Source organism: Stegostoma tigrinum, chromosome 1 (genome assembly GCF_030684315.1).
Source record: "Stegostoma tigrinum isolate sSteTig4 chromosome 1, sSteTig4.hap1, whole genome shotgun sequence".
In the NCBI taxonomy this organism is placed as follows: domain Eukaryota; kingdom Metazoa; phylum Chordata; class Chondrichthyes; order Orectolobiformes; family Stegostomatidae; genus Stegostoma; species Stegostoma tigrinum.
Genome location: NC_081354.1, coordinates 139,270,035 through 139,288,611, shown reverse-complemented (window position 1 = coordinate 139,288,611; position 18,577 = coordinate 139,270,035). Strand labels below are relative to the sequence as shown.

Sequence of the window (18,577 nt, the reverse complement as noted above, 5' to 3'; positions counted from 1 at the left end):
CATCCTCACAGTTTATAATTCTTCCAAGTTTCATGTCATTCCCAAACTTTGGAATTATCCCCTCTACACCAAGATTCGGATCATCAATGTCAGGAAAAGCAAGGGCCCAGATACCAACCCCATAGAATTCCACTACAAACCTCCTTCCAACCCAAAAAAAATGTCCATTAACCATTACTCTATTTCCTATCATTCAGCCAATTTTGCTACTTTCCCTTTTAGACCATGACCTGTAACCTTCCTCAAGTTTGTGTGGCACTGTATCAAATGCCGTCTGGAAATTCATGTACACCACATCAACAACATTGCCCTCCATTGAGGCTTTTTGTTACCTTTACAACAACCTTCAAATCAGTTAAACATGATTTCCCCTTTAGAAATCCATACTGACTATTCCTAATCACCTGTTTTATTTCCCATCTGACTATTAATTCTATCCCAAACAATTTGTTTTTCTGAAGAAGGGTCTGGGCCCGAAACGTCATGTTCCCCTGCTGCTTGGCCTGCTGTGTTCATCTAGCTCTACACTTTGTTATCTCAATTGTTTTGAGAAATTTCCCTACCACTGAAGTTAAAGTAATGGTCTGTAATTACAGACTTATCCAGGCCTTTTAGACCAAGGCTGTTGGGTTTGCAATTCTCCAGTTTTCTGGCACCGCCAGGGAAGACTGAAAGATTATGCCCAGAAATCGCTCTGCAGTTTCTACCCTCACTTCCTTCAAATCCTTTGCGTCTCATCCAGTTTCAGTGCCTTGTTAACTTTAAGTGCCAAAAAAGTGATCCAAGTCCACTTCCTTGTTAATTTTGACCACTTCTGTGACAGAGCTTCCTTCTGTTACCATGATCCATGCCACAACCACCTCCTTTGTAAAGTCAGATGTAAAGTGTTCACTTACCACCTTTAGCCTGCCCGCCCTGCCTCCATGTGTAGTTTCCCTTTTTGGCCTCAAATAATGCTATGTGCCCTTCGCCACCTTTTGTACTATGTATGTACCTGAAGAAGACATTGAGCTTTCCATTAATTAACTGCTGGTCTTTTCTGACAAATGAGGAAGGAAGATATTTAAAAATTGGCATTAGGCCAGATGACCGGTCTCCTGGCATAGATGGCAAGCACTTTAAGTTTACTGAGGGAGGGTGAAAAGTGCTGAGACTCTGACTTCAATTTTCCAGTCCTCTCTGGATATGGGAGAAATATCCAAGGTTCTTGAGTAGATTTGTAGCTCGGGTTGTGGATGTTGAGGTTGGTTGGCTCATCGAGCTGGTTTGCTGTTTTGCAGATGTTTCATTACCCTACTGGGTAACATCATCAGTGCAGCCTCTGATGAAGCACCGTTTTGTTTTCCCGCCTGGTATTTAAACTGTTGGGTCAGTTGGAGTTGATCACTTCATTTCCGGTTTTCCTTTGCAGTGGTGTGTATATATAAGGTCTAATTCTACATATTTATTGATGGCCTTCTTGGTGGAGAACCAAGCCTCTAGATATTCCCGCACTTGTCTCTGTTTGGCCTGTCCCAGGATCCTGATGTTGTGCCATTTGAACAGATGGTTCTCCTTATCTGTGCGAATGGAGATGAGTGAGTATTGGGTTGTCTTTTTGTTGCTGGTTGGTGTTCATGTAATCTTGTGGCCAGTTTCCTTCCTGTCCGTCCAATGTAATGTTTGCTGCAGTCCTTGCGTGGAATTTTGTATATCACATTGGTCTGTCTGTAGTGGGTAAAGCGTCTTTTGGTTCGAGTTAACAGTTGGCATAGGGTTGACATCGGTTTGTGTGCTACCCTGATGCCCAATGTCGTAGGAGTCTTGTAGTCAGTTCAGATGTGTCCTTGATGTATGGTAGCATGAGGAGTCTGTCAGGGTGTGCAGTAGTTGTTGTTTGTGTGATGCGCACCAGATTCCATGCTGGGACTGCGGCAAACATTACATTGGACAGGCAGGAAGAAAACTGGCCACAAGAATACATGAACACCAACCAGCAACAAAAAGACGTGACCGATACTCACTCGTCTCCATTCACACGGATAAGGAGAACCACCTGTTCCAATGGGACAACACCAGGATCCTAGGATAGTCCAAACAGAGACAAGCACAGGAATTTCTAGAGGTCTGGTTCTCCACCAAGAAGGCCATCAATAAACCCAGCTAGACCCTATATATACACCACTGCAAAGGAAAACCGGAAATGAGGTGAACAAATCCAACGGACCCCAGAATTTAAATACTAGGCAGGAAAACACAACACTGCTTCATTTGGAGGCTGCACTGATGATGTTACCCAGCAGGGCAATGAAACATCTGGTAAACTAATGAACCAGCTTGGTGAGCGAACTGACCACAGCAGATCAGATGCCAGAGGACTGAAGGTTTGCCACTGTTTAGGAAAAATGGAAGAGGAATAAATCTGGTAACTATTGACAAGTGTCGCTAGCCGAGCACTCGCCCCCTGCAGACCAACTGGTGGAGGTGTTCACCGACATCTTCTACCTCTCCCTCCGACAAACTAAAGTCCCCACCTGCTTCAAGAAGATCACCATCATCCCCCTACCCAAGAAAACACATGCAGCATGCCCTAATGACTACTGTCCCAGTAGCTCTGACTTCAATCATCAGGAAGTGGTTTGAGAGGCTGGTCATGGCCCACATCAGCACTAGTCTCCCAACCTGCCTTAATCCCCTACAATTTGTCTACTGACACAACAGAGCCACATACCCTTGGCCCTGCACTCACCCCTGGAATACCTGGACACAAAGACACCTACGTCAGACTCCTCCTTGACTACAACTTCACCTCCAACACCATTATCCCCTCCAGACTGATCTCCAAACTCCATGACCGTGGTCTCGGCTCCGACCTCTGCAACTACATCCTCAGCTTTCTGACCCACAGGCTGCAATCAGTGAGGATGGGTAACTGCACCTCCTCCACAATAACACTCAGCACTGGAGTTCCCCCACCTACCCTCCCCCTCCGTAAGGATGCGTCCTCACCTTGTAGCCCACGTACACCTATGACTGTGTCAATTTCTACAAGTTTGCTGATGACACCACTGTAGTGGGATGGATATAAGTTAAACTACAGATGGGAGACATAGGGCTTGGTGACATGGTGCAATGAAAACAACCTGCTTTTTAATGTTACCAAAACTAAAGAACTGATGGTTGACTTCAGAAAGAAAGGAGGAGAACACGCCCCCATCCATATCAGTGGAACTGAGGTTGAGAGAGTGAAGAGCATCAAGTTCTTCAGACTGACGACCTGTCTTGGACTTCCCACGTAGATGTGACAGTCAAGACGGCACAACAATACCTCTTTTTCTTCAGGCTGCTCAGGGAGTTTGGCATGTCCATAAGGTTCCTCACCAACTTCTACAGATGCACTATTGCAAGCATTCTGTCTGGGTATATAATGGCCTGGTATGGCAACTGCTCTGCCCAAGACCATAAGAAACTACAGAAGGTGGTAAGCACAGCCCAGGCCATCACAGATGCTGACCTTCTATTCATGGACTCTATTTACACCACTTGCTGCCGGGGAAATGTGGCTGACATTACTTGGGTGCGATGAATCTTTGATGTTCTCCTACAACCTCTTCTGTCAGGCAGACAATACAGAAGCCTGAACATGTACAAGCAGGTTCAGGAACAGCTTCTTTCTGGCTGTTATCAGACTGTTCAATTGACCCAATCCTCAATGTAGCCTGCTCTGTAACCAGTAAGCCTCTAAGTCTTTTTGATCTGTACATCCTTTGCTTGCTGTGATCTGCCTGTACCGCTTGCAAACAGAGCTTTTGACTGACTTTTTGTATGCATGACAATAAATCAATCAACGAAGCTGGCTACACTGTTAGAGGAAATCTAGGGATATGGGAATTGGCATTTGAAAGAATGCAGTTTAACAAACGAAAATGGATTTGTTTAATTTTTTGTGCTTGACTATCTTGATTGAAGATTTTAATAAACTAAGTGTTGGTGATAGTGTAATTGATTGTGTGTAGATTTTAAAAAGATGTTTGATAAAGGAACACTGAGGTTTGTGCTACAATATGTACTGTGATCTTCAAACTTGTGTACAAATTTAAATAGGCAGTGACTGTGTGAATACAATGATTGTCAAGGCCTCTAACTTCAAAAATAGAATTAATGATGTAGAACAAAAGTAGAATTTTCTGAAGAAACTCAGCAAGACTGGCTGCATCTGTGAGGAGAAAAGAGTTAACATTGCGAGTACTGCAACACGTCAGTTATGTGGAAAGATTATGTGGGATTACTGTTCTTGTAGCAACAAAGATTTGAGGGCAGATTTGACAGAAATACTCCAACATTGTTGCGGGAGGATGGTGTTTACTGTTTTGAGTTCTAAAAGGGTTGGTGACCAAAGGAATAGGGACATTTAAGCGATTATTGGATAGGCACAAGGATGATAGTAAAATATAAGGTATGCACGGTAGTTTGATTTTAGTAGAATAATCAGTCAGTACAACATCATGGGCTGAAGGGCCTGTACTGATCTGCGTTCTACGTTCAAAGGACATGTAGGTTTATTGCTGCAGGAACCAAAAGGGCAGAGTTTTGCTGTGGCCTGAAATACACTTATGGTAAAGAGCAGTGGAAACTATTTCCAGTAGTAACTTTCAAAGCAGCAATAAACAAAGGCTAGATAGGCAGAATTGCTTCTTCCTGTTCAATGTGATGTTATTCCATGATTATAAGAAGCAAGTATTCCATCAGGAAAAAAAGCAATCTGTTCAATTTGGTTGTGGTTTTGTTGTATGAATAACATTCATCTTCTGAGTTGTGGGAATTAATCATGCTACCTCTGTTGGCAGAGCTTCAAGCTGCAGATTTCCTCCCCAGACCTTTATTTGCTCCACAGAATGAAGACCATGTTAGCATTTTTACACCTCAGTTAAGTGACCAGATTTACAATTTTACTTTGTTTGTGCTATTTTATAGACAATGGCATTTCTTCAGTTGAAGACTAACGGCCAGTATTTTTGCTGCTGACATGAAAGAAAAGTTAGATGTTAATTTTTAAAAACTGTGCAGGTTCTGTCTGCTAACTTCACAAATGTATCCTAATGTGGCCTTCTGTTTGTTATAATTTGAACACAGTTGAATGTCTGTTTATTGGTTGGGATGTGCAGTATTTAGAATGATATTTTTCAATCTTCTGATTTCTCACCCATTTGAGTGTGTGTGTGTGTGTGTGGACACAAATGATTTGTAGCTTCTTTATTTTAAATCTTTTAAGGTACCTTTGCCATAAAACCTCGCTCTAAAGTACCATTGGTTTTGGTGCTGCAGAACCCAAAATAAGTACTGTGTGCTCATTTGACATGTAGCCCATGCCTTGAGGGTGTTTGAAGAACGATAGTGTGCGTGATGTTTGTGTCCAGTGGAAGTACGATGGGCTGGGCAGATTGAAACATTCTGTCAGAGGAGTGGTGCTGGATCTTTTGGAGGAAGTGGGTGGTTCTGAAAGGTTTCTTCTCTCCCCAGTTTTTGAGTTTCATTTAATGTTTCATGGGAGTAGGATGTCACAGGAGTTGGCATTTATTACTCATTTCTAATTACCCCAAGTGGTGTGTTAGGCCATTTCAGAGGGCAGTTAAATGTCAATCACATTGCTGTAGACCTAGAGTCTCGTATCAGCTGGACCAGGTAAGGTTGACAGATTTCCTTCCCTAAAGGAAATAAGTGAACTCTATAGATCTTTATCATCAATTATAGAGAGTTGTTGTGATCACCATTAATGAGACCAGCTTTATAGTCAAAATTAATGAACAGAATCTAAATTTCATTGATTGAAACTACGTCCTCCAAGCTTTAGCCTGGATGTCTGGATTGCTTGTCCAGTGACATTACCAGATACCCCCAGTCACAGTTCCTGTTGGGATGCAGTATCAGAGGGAGAAAGAGGGACAGTTAGACCGTGCTACCCACCTACAGTCCTCAGACACCACTTCTCTGATCTGCACAGCAGCCAGGAGCAATGTCTGCAGCAATTACACTTCAAGTTCAGTGGTCACTGAACTGTACAACCTCCTTGGACTAAACCTGAAGCCATAGAATAAGCTGAGCATGACACTGCCTGTGGATGTCTGGGTCAAGATGACTTTAGATTCTTTACACCAACAAAGGCTCTGAAACGGGAGTCAGCAACATGAACAAGTGTCTCTGTAATAAAAACAAAGAACTGGGATTGCTGGAAATTTTGAAACACAACCAGAAGGAGCTGGAGTAACTCAACGGGTCTGGCAGCACCTGTAGAGAAAAGCGGAGTTAATGTTTCCGGTCCCGTTCTGACTGGTCACTGGGCTTGAAATGTTAACTCTGCTTCTCTCCCTACAGATGCTGTCAGTCCTGCTGTGTTTCTCCAGTACTTTGTTTCTCTCTAGTCTGTCCATCTATAAACCTCACGGTTGAGGACGTGTACACAAGCTGAAAGAGCAGCATCATCTCTCTAGGTGTGTCTCTAACTCTGTTTCCATTAGATAGAGAAGGCAACAAGTAGTCACTTTTTTTTTGCTCCTTTTCTGTAGTTAACATTTCAGATGTTAGGTTGTGGACTTGCTCGCCGAGCTGGCTTGTTCTTGTTCAGACGTTTCGTCACCGTGCTGGGTGATGGCATCAGTGCAGCCTCCGATGAAGCAGTGTTTTTCTACTATGCTTGGAATTTATAATGCCTAGTTGGTTTTAGTGAGTCGTGTCATTTCCAGTTTTGATTTGTATGGGTTTGTATATTGGGTCCAATTCTATATGTTTGTTGATTGCATTATGGGTGGAGAGCCATGCCTCTAGGAATTCCTATGCCTGTCTATGTTTGGCTAACCAAAGTAGCCCAAGCCAAACGTAGACAGGCATGGGAATTCCTGGAGGTATCGTTCTTCATCCATAATGCAATCACCAAACATATAGAATTGAACCTATATACAAACCCATACAGATCAAAACTGGAAATGACATGACTCACCATGACAGACCAGACAGTATATATTCCGAGCAGAATAGAATAACATTGCTTCATCGGAGGCTGCACTGATGCTATCACCTAGCATGGCGACGAAACGTCTGAACTAGAACAAGCCAGTTGGGCGAGCATGTCAACAACCTCGCCCACAACCCGAGCTACAGATCTTTGCCAAAACTTTTTGAATTTCAGATTTTAATTTAAACATAACTTTATTCCTGTAGATGAATCCACTTCTGGAAGCATTTGGAAATGCCCAGACTGTGATGAATGATAACAGCAGTAGATTTGGGAAATACATTCAACTGAGATTTCACAACACTGCAGGTAAAAATGTCAATCTGTTTCCCCTGATTCCAGTCGAAGGACAAGAGCTGATATTTGGTTGGAATATATTCTGTTCTGACTCTTTATTGACAGATATCTCCAGATGTAAAAGCAAAATATGGCAGATACTAGAAACCTGAGGCCAAAATAGAAAATGGGGAATATTTCTAGCATTTTTTTTTTGTTAATTTAATGCTCCCAGCCATTCCAGACTTTATCTCTGCTCAGATCCAAAATATTTGAATTTTTTAACTGCCATCAAGAATGGTCAAGTAATAGCTTCAAGAAGAAAGCTGTCCCCCATGTTCTCGGGTTAACTGGGAATTCACATTGGAACAATGATTTTAAAAAGAATTTGACAAACTCAGTTATGTAACACTTGTGCCTCTTGCATGTGGTGTTGATGGTTGTTCAGCCAGGCTGAGTGCAGGCTGGTATTTTTCTCCATTTGGCAATAAGATAACTTGAAGTGAATGTCCTGGTGGAAACTTACGACTGCTCTGTAATTGCATTGCACAGTTTTTTAGTCAGGTTAAAACCCAGCAGTTTACTGATGTAATAAATGCACAAAAATGGAAATTATTTATAGCCCCCTACTTATTGGGACCCTGCTGTATTTCTGCACCTCTTTGTTTCGAACTTGTATGTTTTTGTTTTAACTTTTTTTCTTTTTGCCATCCCTACCCAATACAATGAGGAAGAACTGGACTATTTAGGGTTCTTCTGAAAGCCAGAGTTAAGACCAGATCATAATGTTTTTCTGATTCTGTCTGATAAATTGGATATTGACTGTAATACGTGTTACTTGAAGCTTTACTTCTTTACTTAGTGAAAGGTGCTAAAATCAATGAATACCTCTTGGAGAAATCCCGGGTTGTACATCAGGATGAAGGCGAGAGAAACTTTCATATATTCTACTATATGTTTGCTGGAATATCTGCTGCTGACCAGGAAGTTTATGGTCTCCTGGACCCTAAGTTTTACAGGTAATATTTTTATTTTAGCAGTGTGCCATGTGTTAGTTTTAGATTTGTTCTTAATGTCAGGTAGGTCGCTATTTTAATAGAACTCTGAAAGGCACCTTATTAATGTAACATTGTTCCAGTTAAAGGTTATATCGAAAGGCTTCATTATACCATATTAAAAATACAAGAGAACTGCAGATGTTGTAAATCAGAAACAAAAAAAAGAAATTGATCGTGAAGCTCAGCAGGTCTGGCAGCATCTATGGAGAGAAATCAGTTAACATTTCTGGTTGAGGGGCCCTTCCTCAGAATGGATGGAAACAAAGTGTAGACTGGGTTTCCATTTTGCAGAACACCATTTTTTGTGTTCAGTCTACAGAAAATGCTCAGCATCTGGTTGCCTGCCACTTTGACGAGCTGCAGTGTTCCCTGGCCAACATCTCTGTCTCAGGCTTGCTGCAGTGCTGTACCAAAGCTCAGCATGAGCTGGAAGAACAACACTTCATTTTCCACTTGGGGACCCTGCAACCTTCTACACACAAAATATAGAGTTCAGTAACTTTAGGGCTTGAGCAATCCCATGCCCTTATCTTAACCTTGACACACCAGGTCTTGTTATCCCCACACCACCTCCCTCACCCCTATCCCAGGCCCCAAGATGACTTTCCATATTAAGCGGATGTTCACCTGCACATCTGCCAATGTGGTATACTGCATCCATTGTACCCGGTGTGGCTTCCTCTACATTGGGGAAACCAAGCAGAGGCTTGGGGACCGCTTTGGAGAACACCTTCGCTCGGTTCGCAATAAACAACTACACCTTCCAGTCGCAAACCATTTCCACTCCCCCTCCCATTCTTTAGATGACATGTCCATCATGGGCCTCCTGCAGTGCCACAATGATGCCATCCGAAGGTTGCAGGAACAGCAACTCATATTCCGCTTGGGAACCCTGCAGCCCAATGATATCAATGTGGACTTCACCAGCTTCAAAATCTCCCCTTCCCCCACCGCATCCCAAAACCAGCCCAGTTCGTCCCCTCCCCCCACTGCACCACACAACCAGCCCAGCTCTCCCCCCCCCCCCCCCCCACCCACTGCATGTCAAAACCAGTCCAGCCTGTCTCTGCCTCCCTAACCTGTTCTTCCTCTCACCCATCCCTTCCTCCCACCCCAAGCCGCACCTCCATTTTCCTACCTACTAACCTCATCCCACCTCCTTGACCTGTCCATCTTCCCTGGGCTGACCTATCCCCTCCCTACCTCCCCACCTATACTCTCCTCTCCACCTATCTTCTTTACTCTCCATCTTCAGTCTGCCTCCCCCTCTCTCCCTATTTATTCCAGCTCCCTCTCCCCATCCCCCTCTCTGATGAAGGGTCTAGGCCCGAAACGTCAGCTTTTGTGCTCCTGAGATGCTGCTTGGCCTGCTGTGTTCATCCAGCTTCACACTTTTTATTATATTATCTTGTTATCACATAGTCTGCTATTACAAACAACCCAGTTCCCATTAATCACTATTCACCCTCCTATCCAGTTCATTATCCATTGCTTTCTCTACCCAGTTGTTGTTCTCTCACTTTGGGCTCTATCCCCAACTGTTGTTTACTCCTTATCTCCTGCTCCTGCACCCCCCCGGCCCCCAAATCTTCTGCTTATAAACTGATATTTTTCTAACTACCGTCAGTTCGGAGGAAGGGTCGCTAGACCCAAAATGTTAACTTTGATTTCCTCTTCACGGATGCTGCTGAGCTTTTCCAGCGGTTTCTGTTATGGCTTCAATATGGCCTTCAACTTGAACTGTTATGTTTATAGTAGAATATACAGAATTGAAATAATCTGTAATCTTGCTTTCTTTCCTTCCTATTATTATATCACAATCCAAACTTTTCCTAGGTATTTAAATCACAAATATGGTGCAGCTGAAACCATCCAGGACTGGAGCAAGAAGTATAATGAAGTGTGCAATGCCCTGGATATGGTTGGCTTTTTAGAGCAGGTAAACAGCTGCATTTCCAGAAATCTCAGGACTGTAATTTAGTTGTTAAAATGTTCATGTCTTGTGTTCAAATAAAATAGGTGTATCCAAATCAGAGATCTGTGATGCTCTTCAGGAATTTTTATTCATTCATTAGATGTGGTATCACTGGATGAATCAGCATCTACTGCCCATCCTTAGTTACTCTTGAGAAGGTATTGTTGAGCTGCTTGCTTTCAACCAGTGCCTGACCATTTGCTGTAGGTAGAACCACAATGTTGTTACAGAGTAAATTCTAGGATTTTGACCCGGTGACCCTGAAGGAGCCAGGTGAGTCAGGATTGTGAGCTCCTTGGAGGGGAACTTGCAGATGTGGTGTTCCCTTGTATCTGCTGCTTCTGTCTTTCTAGATGGAAGTGACTTTTGGTTTGAAGGGTGCTGCCTGCGGAGCTTCGGTAAATGTCTGCAGTGCACCTTGTAAATGGTACGTAAGAACTAGGAGCAGAAGCAGGCAATTCAGCTGCTCTGCTGTTTTGATATGATCGCGAAGAATTTTATCTTGGCCTCAACTCTACTTTTTCCTGCCCCTTCCTCATTAGCTATCAGCCCATTAATTAAAAATCTGCCTATCTCCTCAAATTTATACAATGCCCCAGTATCTGCTGCACTCTAGTGAATTTGTTTCATGATCCTTTGAGATAAGTAATTTCTCTTCATCTCTGTTTTAAATCTGCTACACCTTAGCTAAAACTGTGACCTCTCTGCGTAGACTGCCCCATGTGAAGAAGCATCCTTTTCTATCTCTATACACTGCTGCTACTGACTGTCGGGGTTGGAGGGAGTGAATGTTTATGGATGGGTGCCAATCAGTAGGATGGTGTCAAATGTATTGACTATGGTTGGAGTTGCACACGTAAAGACAAGTGGAAGGTAGTATTCCACCACACTCCTGACTTGTGTCTTACAAATTGTGGACAGGCTTTGGGGATTCAGGAGTTGAGCTACTTGCTGTAGGATCCTTAGCCTCTAACTTGCTACAGTACTTTGTATGACTAGTCCAATTCAGTTTTGGATCACAGATGACCCACCAGGATGTTGATACTGGAGGATTCTGTGATGGGAATGCCAGTGAAACTTGAGGGGCATGGTTAGATTTTCTCCTATTGGAGATGTTCATTTGTGTGGCATGCTTTTTTATAAATTGCCACCAGTCAGCACAAGCCTAGATATTTTGCCAAGGGCTGCTCTCCAAGGGTTGCCCTCTCGTACAAGCCGACATCATCCTAGGAAAAAGACTCTCACTGTCCATCCTATGTAATCCTCTGATCATCTTGTATGTCTCTATTAAATCCCCTCTTAGCTGCCTTCTCTCCAATGAGAACAGACCCAAGGCCCTCAGCCTTTCTTCATAAGACCTTCGCTCCAGACCAGGCAACATCCTGGTAAATCTCCTCTGCACCTTTTCCAATGCTTCCACATCCTCCCTGTAATGGGGAGACCGGAACTGCACGCAACATTCCAAATGAGGCCGCACTAGCGTTTTGTACAGTTGCAGCATAACATCGCGGCTCCAGAACTCAATCCCTCTGCCAATAAAACCTAACACACCATAAGCCTTCTTAACAGCACTATCAACCTGGCAACTTTCAGGGATCTATGTACATGGACACCAAGATCCCTCTGCACATCCACACTACCCAGAATCTTTCCATTGACCCAGTATTCTGCCTTCCTATTAATCTTCCCAAAGTGAATCACCTCACATTTATCCACATTGAACTCCATTTGCCACCTTTCAGCCCAATTCTGCAGTTTATCCAAGTCTCCCTGCAACCTGCAACATTCTTCCACACTCCACCACTCCACTGACTTTAGTGTCATCTGCAAACTTACTAACCCATCCACCTATGCCTGCATCCATGTCATTTATAAAAATGACAAACAGCAGTGGATCCAAAACAGATCCTTGAGGCACACCACTAGTGACCTGACTCCAGGCTGAATATTTTCCATCAACCACCACTCGTTACCTTCTTATAGAAAGCCAGTTTCTAATCCAAACTGCTAAATCTCCCTCAATCCCATGCCTCCCTATTTTCTCCAATAGCCTACCATGTTGAACCTAATCAAAGGCTTTACTGAAGTCCATGTACACTACGTCAACTACCCTTCCCTCATCCACATGCTTGGTCACCTTCTCAAAAACTGAGGTTTGTGAGACACGACCTGCCCTTGATGAATCCATGTTGACTATCTCCAATCAAATTGTTGCTTGCTAGATGATTATAAATCCTATCTCTTATAACCCTTTCCAAATCTTTTCCTACAACAGTCGTAAGGCTCACTGTAACATTAAAGTGTAGCATGTTTTAGAAATCTGACCTTTCTGCAATGAATATCTGTGGCAGATGTTCAGTATATTTGAACACAATTTGAAGAAATTCTAAGGATACATATGCACTTAATTTTATCCTATTTTACACACACATGTTTTTCCACTCATTCCTAGTGCCCAATTAAGACTTGTGAATTGTGTACTAATTTTAGACTTAACAGGTTGCTTCCGAAGCACACTTTTTTTTTTCTGCTTTTGATTTTTCTGTACAAGAGCAACCTAACCCATCTGATCCAACTACATGTATTTACTGCCACACTGAGGGAGCATTTTGGTACCTGTAGTGTGTTTTTGCGAAAGTTAACGCACCAGACAAGATATTGTAGATGCAGACTTAACGTTTTTCTGTACTTAATAACTTAATTCTTTTGCTTTTAAAACAGTTAAATGGAAACTTAAAAATAATTAAGAGAATGCTCTTAAGTTCAGTGTTGTTTGTGCTGGTTGAATTTAGAAGGTTGAGGTGTAATCCCACTCTAGACAACATTTGTGAGCGCAGGTTAAATTCTGCTCTCTGAATATTGGGTCATGTATTACCAACACCCACTCAACCCCTACCTTCCCCCTCAACTACTGACCCTCAACTCTCTCTGCATCTCTGAAGGGTAGAAGATTAGTTATCAGACTTTTGAATTGGGGGCTGACATTTATTGACGGTATGTGAGTCCATTGGATGAGAGTTACGCAATTGGCATCACCTTGGTTTGCCCCAGTGTAGCTAATGGCCATATAAAAAAGATTGAGAGTAAATAGTTACGTGGCCATACAGAACTTTGTAGCTTGGGGGGAAAAAAAAACCCCAGAATTTCAAACCTTTTTGTCTTGCACCCATCAAGACATTTCTCAAAAATACTAATTCATGGGGGAAGACCAGCAGTTACTCTACATAAGATTGCTGATTAGTTGCCACATTGAATCTGCTTGTTTGGCAGTGTCTTTACCAAGAGAGATTATACATGTTGATTCTGATGGACATTTAAGAGCCAGGCTTTTTAAAACCAATCTAATCAAGGTAGGTTGACTGATTGGTCAGGGGGTTGCCTTAAGAAATGAACCAGCAAATGACTGAAATCCTGTTTTGCTGAGTTGAAACAGTCACTGTGCATTTTGTTCCTCCTTTTTTTAATAAACAATTGGGTGCTATGTTATGTAGCTTCCAGTAGATGAAAGTTCATCATATTGTGAGTCTGACTGCTCATTCTAAATTGGCTTAGTTGTCAACCCATTAGCACTCCCTTTTCATGCTGTATAAATGATTATTTTCCCTTGAATTGGTATTTCTTGCAAAATTTCTTGAGTGCAAAACAAAAAGCATCAACAAAACATGCTTGCCTTTCACAGTACTCAAGTTATGGGACTAATTCAAAGTGTGATCTCTTAAATGTGAATGAGGAAAAGAATTGAGAATGCACCCATTTTTGCATGCACTGTAGAGAAAAATCGGGTGATTTAAAATAAAGACTGACTAAAATGTTCTTTGCTTTATAAGGATGGAATTAACAGATAGTAGGAACTGCAGATGCTGGAGAATCTGCAGTTCCTACTGAGAAACCAAGGTGTAGAGCTGGATGAACACAGCAGGCTAAGCAGCATCTTAGGAGCAGGAAAGCTGATGTTTCGGGCCTAGACCCTTCATCAGAAATCATTTCTGATGAAGGATCTCAGCCCAAAACATCAGCTTTGGGCTCCTGAGATGCTGCTTGGCCTGCTGTGCTCATTCAGCTCCACACTTTGTTATCTCAGATTCTCCAGCATCTGCAGTTCCTATTATCTCTGATATCCTAGAGGCTTGTGGCTGTCTTACTGATCCTAGTCCCTTGTCATGTAAGGCAATGCCTTAAATAAGATCATTCAATTGAGTTGTCGATCTCACTGTTGTTATGTAAGAGCACCTACATGTGGTCATATCCTACTGCCAGGTGAAGGGTCCCTGACCCGAAATGTCAGCTTTCCTGCTCCTCTGCTGCCTGGCGTGCTGTGTTCATCCAGCTTCACACTGTTGTCTCTGACTCCAGTATCAGCAGTTCTTACTATCTCTCGTTGTAATGGATGTGACTTGTGTAATGGTGGTTAGGCTGTCAGTGACCTGCTCGTGTGTGTGTGTGTGTACACATGCGCACGCCCTATCCTTGTATTGCCCAGAATAGATGTCTTCGGTCAATTCTTCTCCCTGAGTGATTACATCTTCCTCCCACACAGTTTCTAGCTCAGGCATTGGTCCACCTCACAACTGGCTACCTTTTAACTCAAGCGTAAAACCAAGGCATATTTAAATTTTGAGAATGACCTTCATGTGATAGCCTGACATAAGTACTTAAAATATCAACAAGTTTTCATACTTTTCAATACTGGTTGATGTTAATTGTGCTTAATGTACTTGGATGTAATTACCACAAGCTGCTAAGCCATTAAAATTTAGCTTCAGCTGTCCTACCCATTGTGAGCACGTGCTGAGAATAAGCATTTTCTTCATTTGAAAGGGTAACTGTGACAAGAACTGAAAGGTGAGAGAAATGAAAGTTCTCCAAACATGCTCCTGCTCCCTCTCACCCACTCCCCCTCTCCCACTCAGAGTTGTAATTTTTCAGCAGTTTGTCCCAAGAGAGAGCCTTGTAGTTGTGCAGAAAGAGGGAATAGGTTGATAGGGACCAAATAATTGATTTGTTTAATTCTAAACTTAAGCACGTTTGTTGGTCAAAATTGCCTTTTCTTATTTCCACAATTTCCTAAAGCAGCAAACTGACGTGGAGCTGGAGTGTATTAAATGGTTTTTTTTAAATTGGAAAGATGTGCCAAAAGCGTCAGTTTATTTATTACAGCAACTGAAAGCAGATATAATAGAACATTTGGAAGATTAATGTCTCTGTACTTCATATTACAATGAGAATTAAACTCCATGCCAATGTGTACCATAAGTAATCACAGTAACAGCAGTCTATTTAACATCATAATGAAATGTGAGGCTGGATGAACACAGCAGGCCCAGCAGCATCTCAGGAGCACAAAAGCTGACATTTCGGGCCTAGACCCTTCATCAGAGAGGGGGATGGGGTGAGGGTTCTGGAACAAATAGGGAGAGAGGGGGAGGCGGACCGAAGATGGAGAGAAAAGAAGATAGGTGGAGAGGAGAGTATAGGTGGGGAGGTAGGGAGGTCTTCGGTCCGCCTCCCCCTCTCTCCCTATTTATTCCAGAACCCTCTCCCCATCCCCCTCTCTGATGAAGGGTCTAGGCCCGAAATGTCAGCTTTTGAGCTCCTGAGATGCTGCTGGGCCTGCTGTGTTCATCCAGCCTCACATTTTATTATCTTGGATTCTCCAGCATCTGCAGTTCCCATTATCACTATTTAACATCATATTGGATTGTTTTGGAAGGTGTTAACTTGTACCATTTTACCAAGTTTAAAAATAATCTGACTCTCTCCTTCACCATTTTCACTATAGGAGCAGGTTGACATGATGACAATACTGGCAGGAATCCTATCATTAGGCAATATCATTTATGAGCCTCAAGAGAATGGAATCCTTAAAGTAACGGATCAGTCAAAGGGATGGCTGAAAGCTGCAGCAGTAAGTTTCTGTTTGATATGGAATTCCACTGAATTAAAACAAAGAAGCTAAAGGAATGTGAATTTCCCTTGTGTGAGGATGGTGTTTGCTGTATAATAATAACGCTGACTTTTTACATACGTTAAATCAGAAAATACTTAGAATCTCTCCAGTGTGGAAACAGGCACTTCAGCCCAAAAGCCCACACTGACCCTCAGAGCATCCCACCCAGACCCATCCCCATATAACCCACCTAATCTACACATCCCTGAACACTACAGGCAGTTTAGCATGGCCTATCCAACTAACCTGCCATCTTTGGACTGTTGGAGGAAACCCACCCGGACTCGAGGAGAATGTGCAAACTCCATGTAGATAGTCACCCGAGGGTGGAATTGAACCCAGGTCCCTGGCACTGCAAAGCAGCTGTGCTAACCACTGAGCTACCGTGCTGCCACAAAGACCATATCACCCTGACCTAGCCCCTGCTCTGCCCCATAACACCACATTTACCATGGCTGATCCCCTTAGCTGCATATCACTAGATATTATGGGCCAATTTATCTTGGCCAATCCACCTAAACTACACAACTGAACTCATTTACGCAACGTATTCAGCCCAAAGAACACCCACACAAATGGCAGCAGTAGGATGCAATTTTGAGCACAAATGCCAGTTTGAGCTGCCTGTGGATAGTCTATGAAAGTGCAGTGGAGAAATGTGTTCGTTCATTGGAGGCATCAAAAAATGCACAAACCTGACGACATGTAAAGCCCTTTTAAATACTACAGCAGCTCCAGCTCCAACTCTTGCTTCACCTGCCAGTACTTCATGTGCACTGACTTCAGAACCTACAACCATTATTCCAACTTCTGCAATTGTCAATTCTTCAAACTTTTCTCCCTCAGTTCCTGTCATTGCAAACTAGCACTCTGGCACCCAATACCGCCAGCCTTGGTACTACAGCAGGTACACCTAATGGAATGACTCCAGTACCACCTTTGCCCTCTAAGAAATCTACCTTTGCAGCAAGTTTCATCAGGGAAATTGTACTTGTGCTTGGATTGAAATGTCAAGAATGGCATTGCAAATTTTCAGCAAAGCATCTAAAATGCTCCCATCTCACCAACTTTGCTCTTTTTTAATCACTGGTTCCATTTTGTTTCAGAAATGGGCTGGCTTTATGAATCCTTCGTCCTTTTTTCAGTATTGAAATCAAAATTTCTTGCACGCCTTCTCTTTTTGGTTCATGCTTTTGTTAGGATGTGACTGCATTCAGTGTATCCCACAAGTCATCTGCCTTTAGCGAAATTATCAAGTAAACAATTGGCATTTGCAAATAGTGCTTCTGCTGCTTGTACTATTTCAGACGAACTTTGCAGTACCAACCCCAGCCCAAAGCCAGTATCTGGTTGGCTAACATCAGCCGGATGCTACCAAGCTCACTTTCTTTAGGCATGGCCTTGTACCACCATTGGCCAGCAACAAGAGGGGGAAGAGCAGGAAAATCTGTGACAACTACTTCTAGAACTCTGAATAGTTTACCAAGGATGCTTCAGTCACAACTGCCCTCCGATAGGCCTCTCAATTGTCCATCCTTTTTCTTGTCCATGTTTCCAAGGGTTGGGCCATGGGTTATTGGCAAAGCACTGAGGTATCTGCAGGAGAGTGTCTGGGAGGCCATCCTTGTCTCACCAGGCATATTGAAAGAATTCACAGACTGGCAAAACAGGTTGACTGTCAATGTCAACAAGTCATAGCAGAAGACTCCAGTGTGGAGTTTCAGGCGCAGAGGTAGTGACGCTTCCCACTGTTGATCATGGCCTCCTCCCCATTTGTCCACTGTCCCACGAACCTTAACACTTCCATCATAACTACCAGGATGTTGCCATTCTTCCGCCTAATCTTGAATTTTGTCCTCACTTTGCTAAACATTAAAGATTGGCATGAAAACCTGAACTAAAAACACATTGATCAGGAAATATTCTCTCAGCATTGATTAAAAATATCACTCCCTCTTCCACAAGGTGGATGCTGTTAATGCCCATCTCCTTTGTCTGTTTTCAATAAATATAGAGGATAGCAGTGGATTAAAGTCTGTGTTTTTCTTTTGAATTATTAATTAATTTTTCGCACTCCATTCACGTTGCTGATTTAAGTTTCTCCGAATTGGTTATCGGACAAGGATGATGGGTTTTTGTAAATGTTTTTCTTCGACCGCTACCAAGGTACATTTCTCATAGGATATAGACATGATAGCAAAACAATCACCAATTTCCTTACAAACTTAAATGGGCTCCAGAACAAGCTAGTTTTTTTTATAAATGTAGCCAAGCATTCAATATCAGTTAACTGACAAATATTTATGTGAAAACTTAAACATCTATCCTTTTCT

At 42.7% G+C, this 18,577-nt stretch overlaps 1 protein-coding gene across 1 annotated transcript in view; it reads left to right on the top strand.

Annotated features, from left to right (window-relative positions):
- Positions 1-18,577, top strand: part of LOC125461500 (myosin-IIIb) — a 157,001-nt gene that overhangs the window by 65,974 nt on the left and 72,450 nt on the right. The window contains exons 5-8 of the mRNA XM_048550397.2: positions 7,195-7,297; positions 8,127-8,283; positions 10,159-10,261; positions 16,077-16,202. Of these exons, the coding sequence (XP_048406354.1) occupies positions 7,195-7,297; positions 8,127-8,283; positions 10,159-10,261; positions 16,077-16,202 (489 nt within the window). The remainder of the gene's footprint in view (positions 1-7,194; positions 7,298-8,126; positions 8,284-10,158; positions 10,262-16,076; positions 16,203-18,577) is intronic.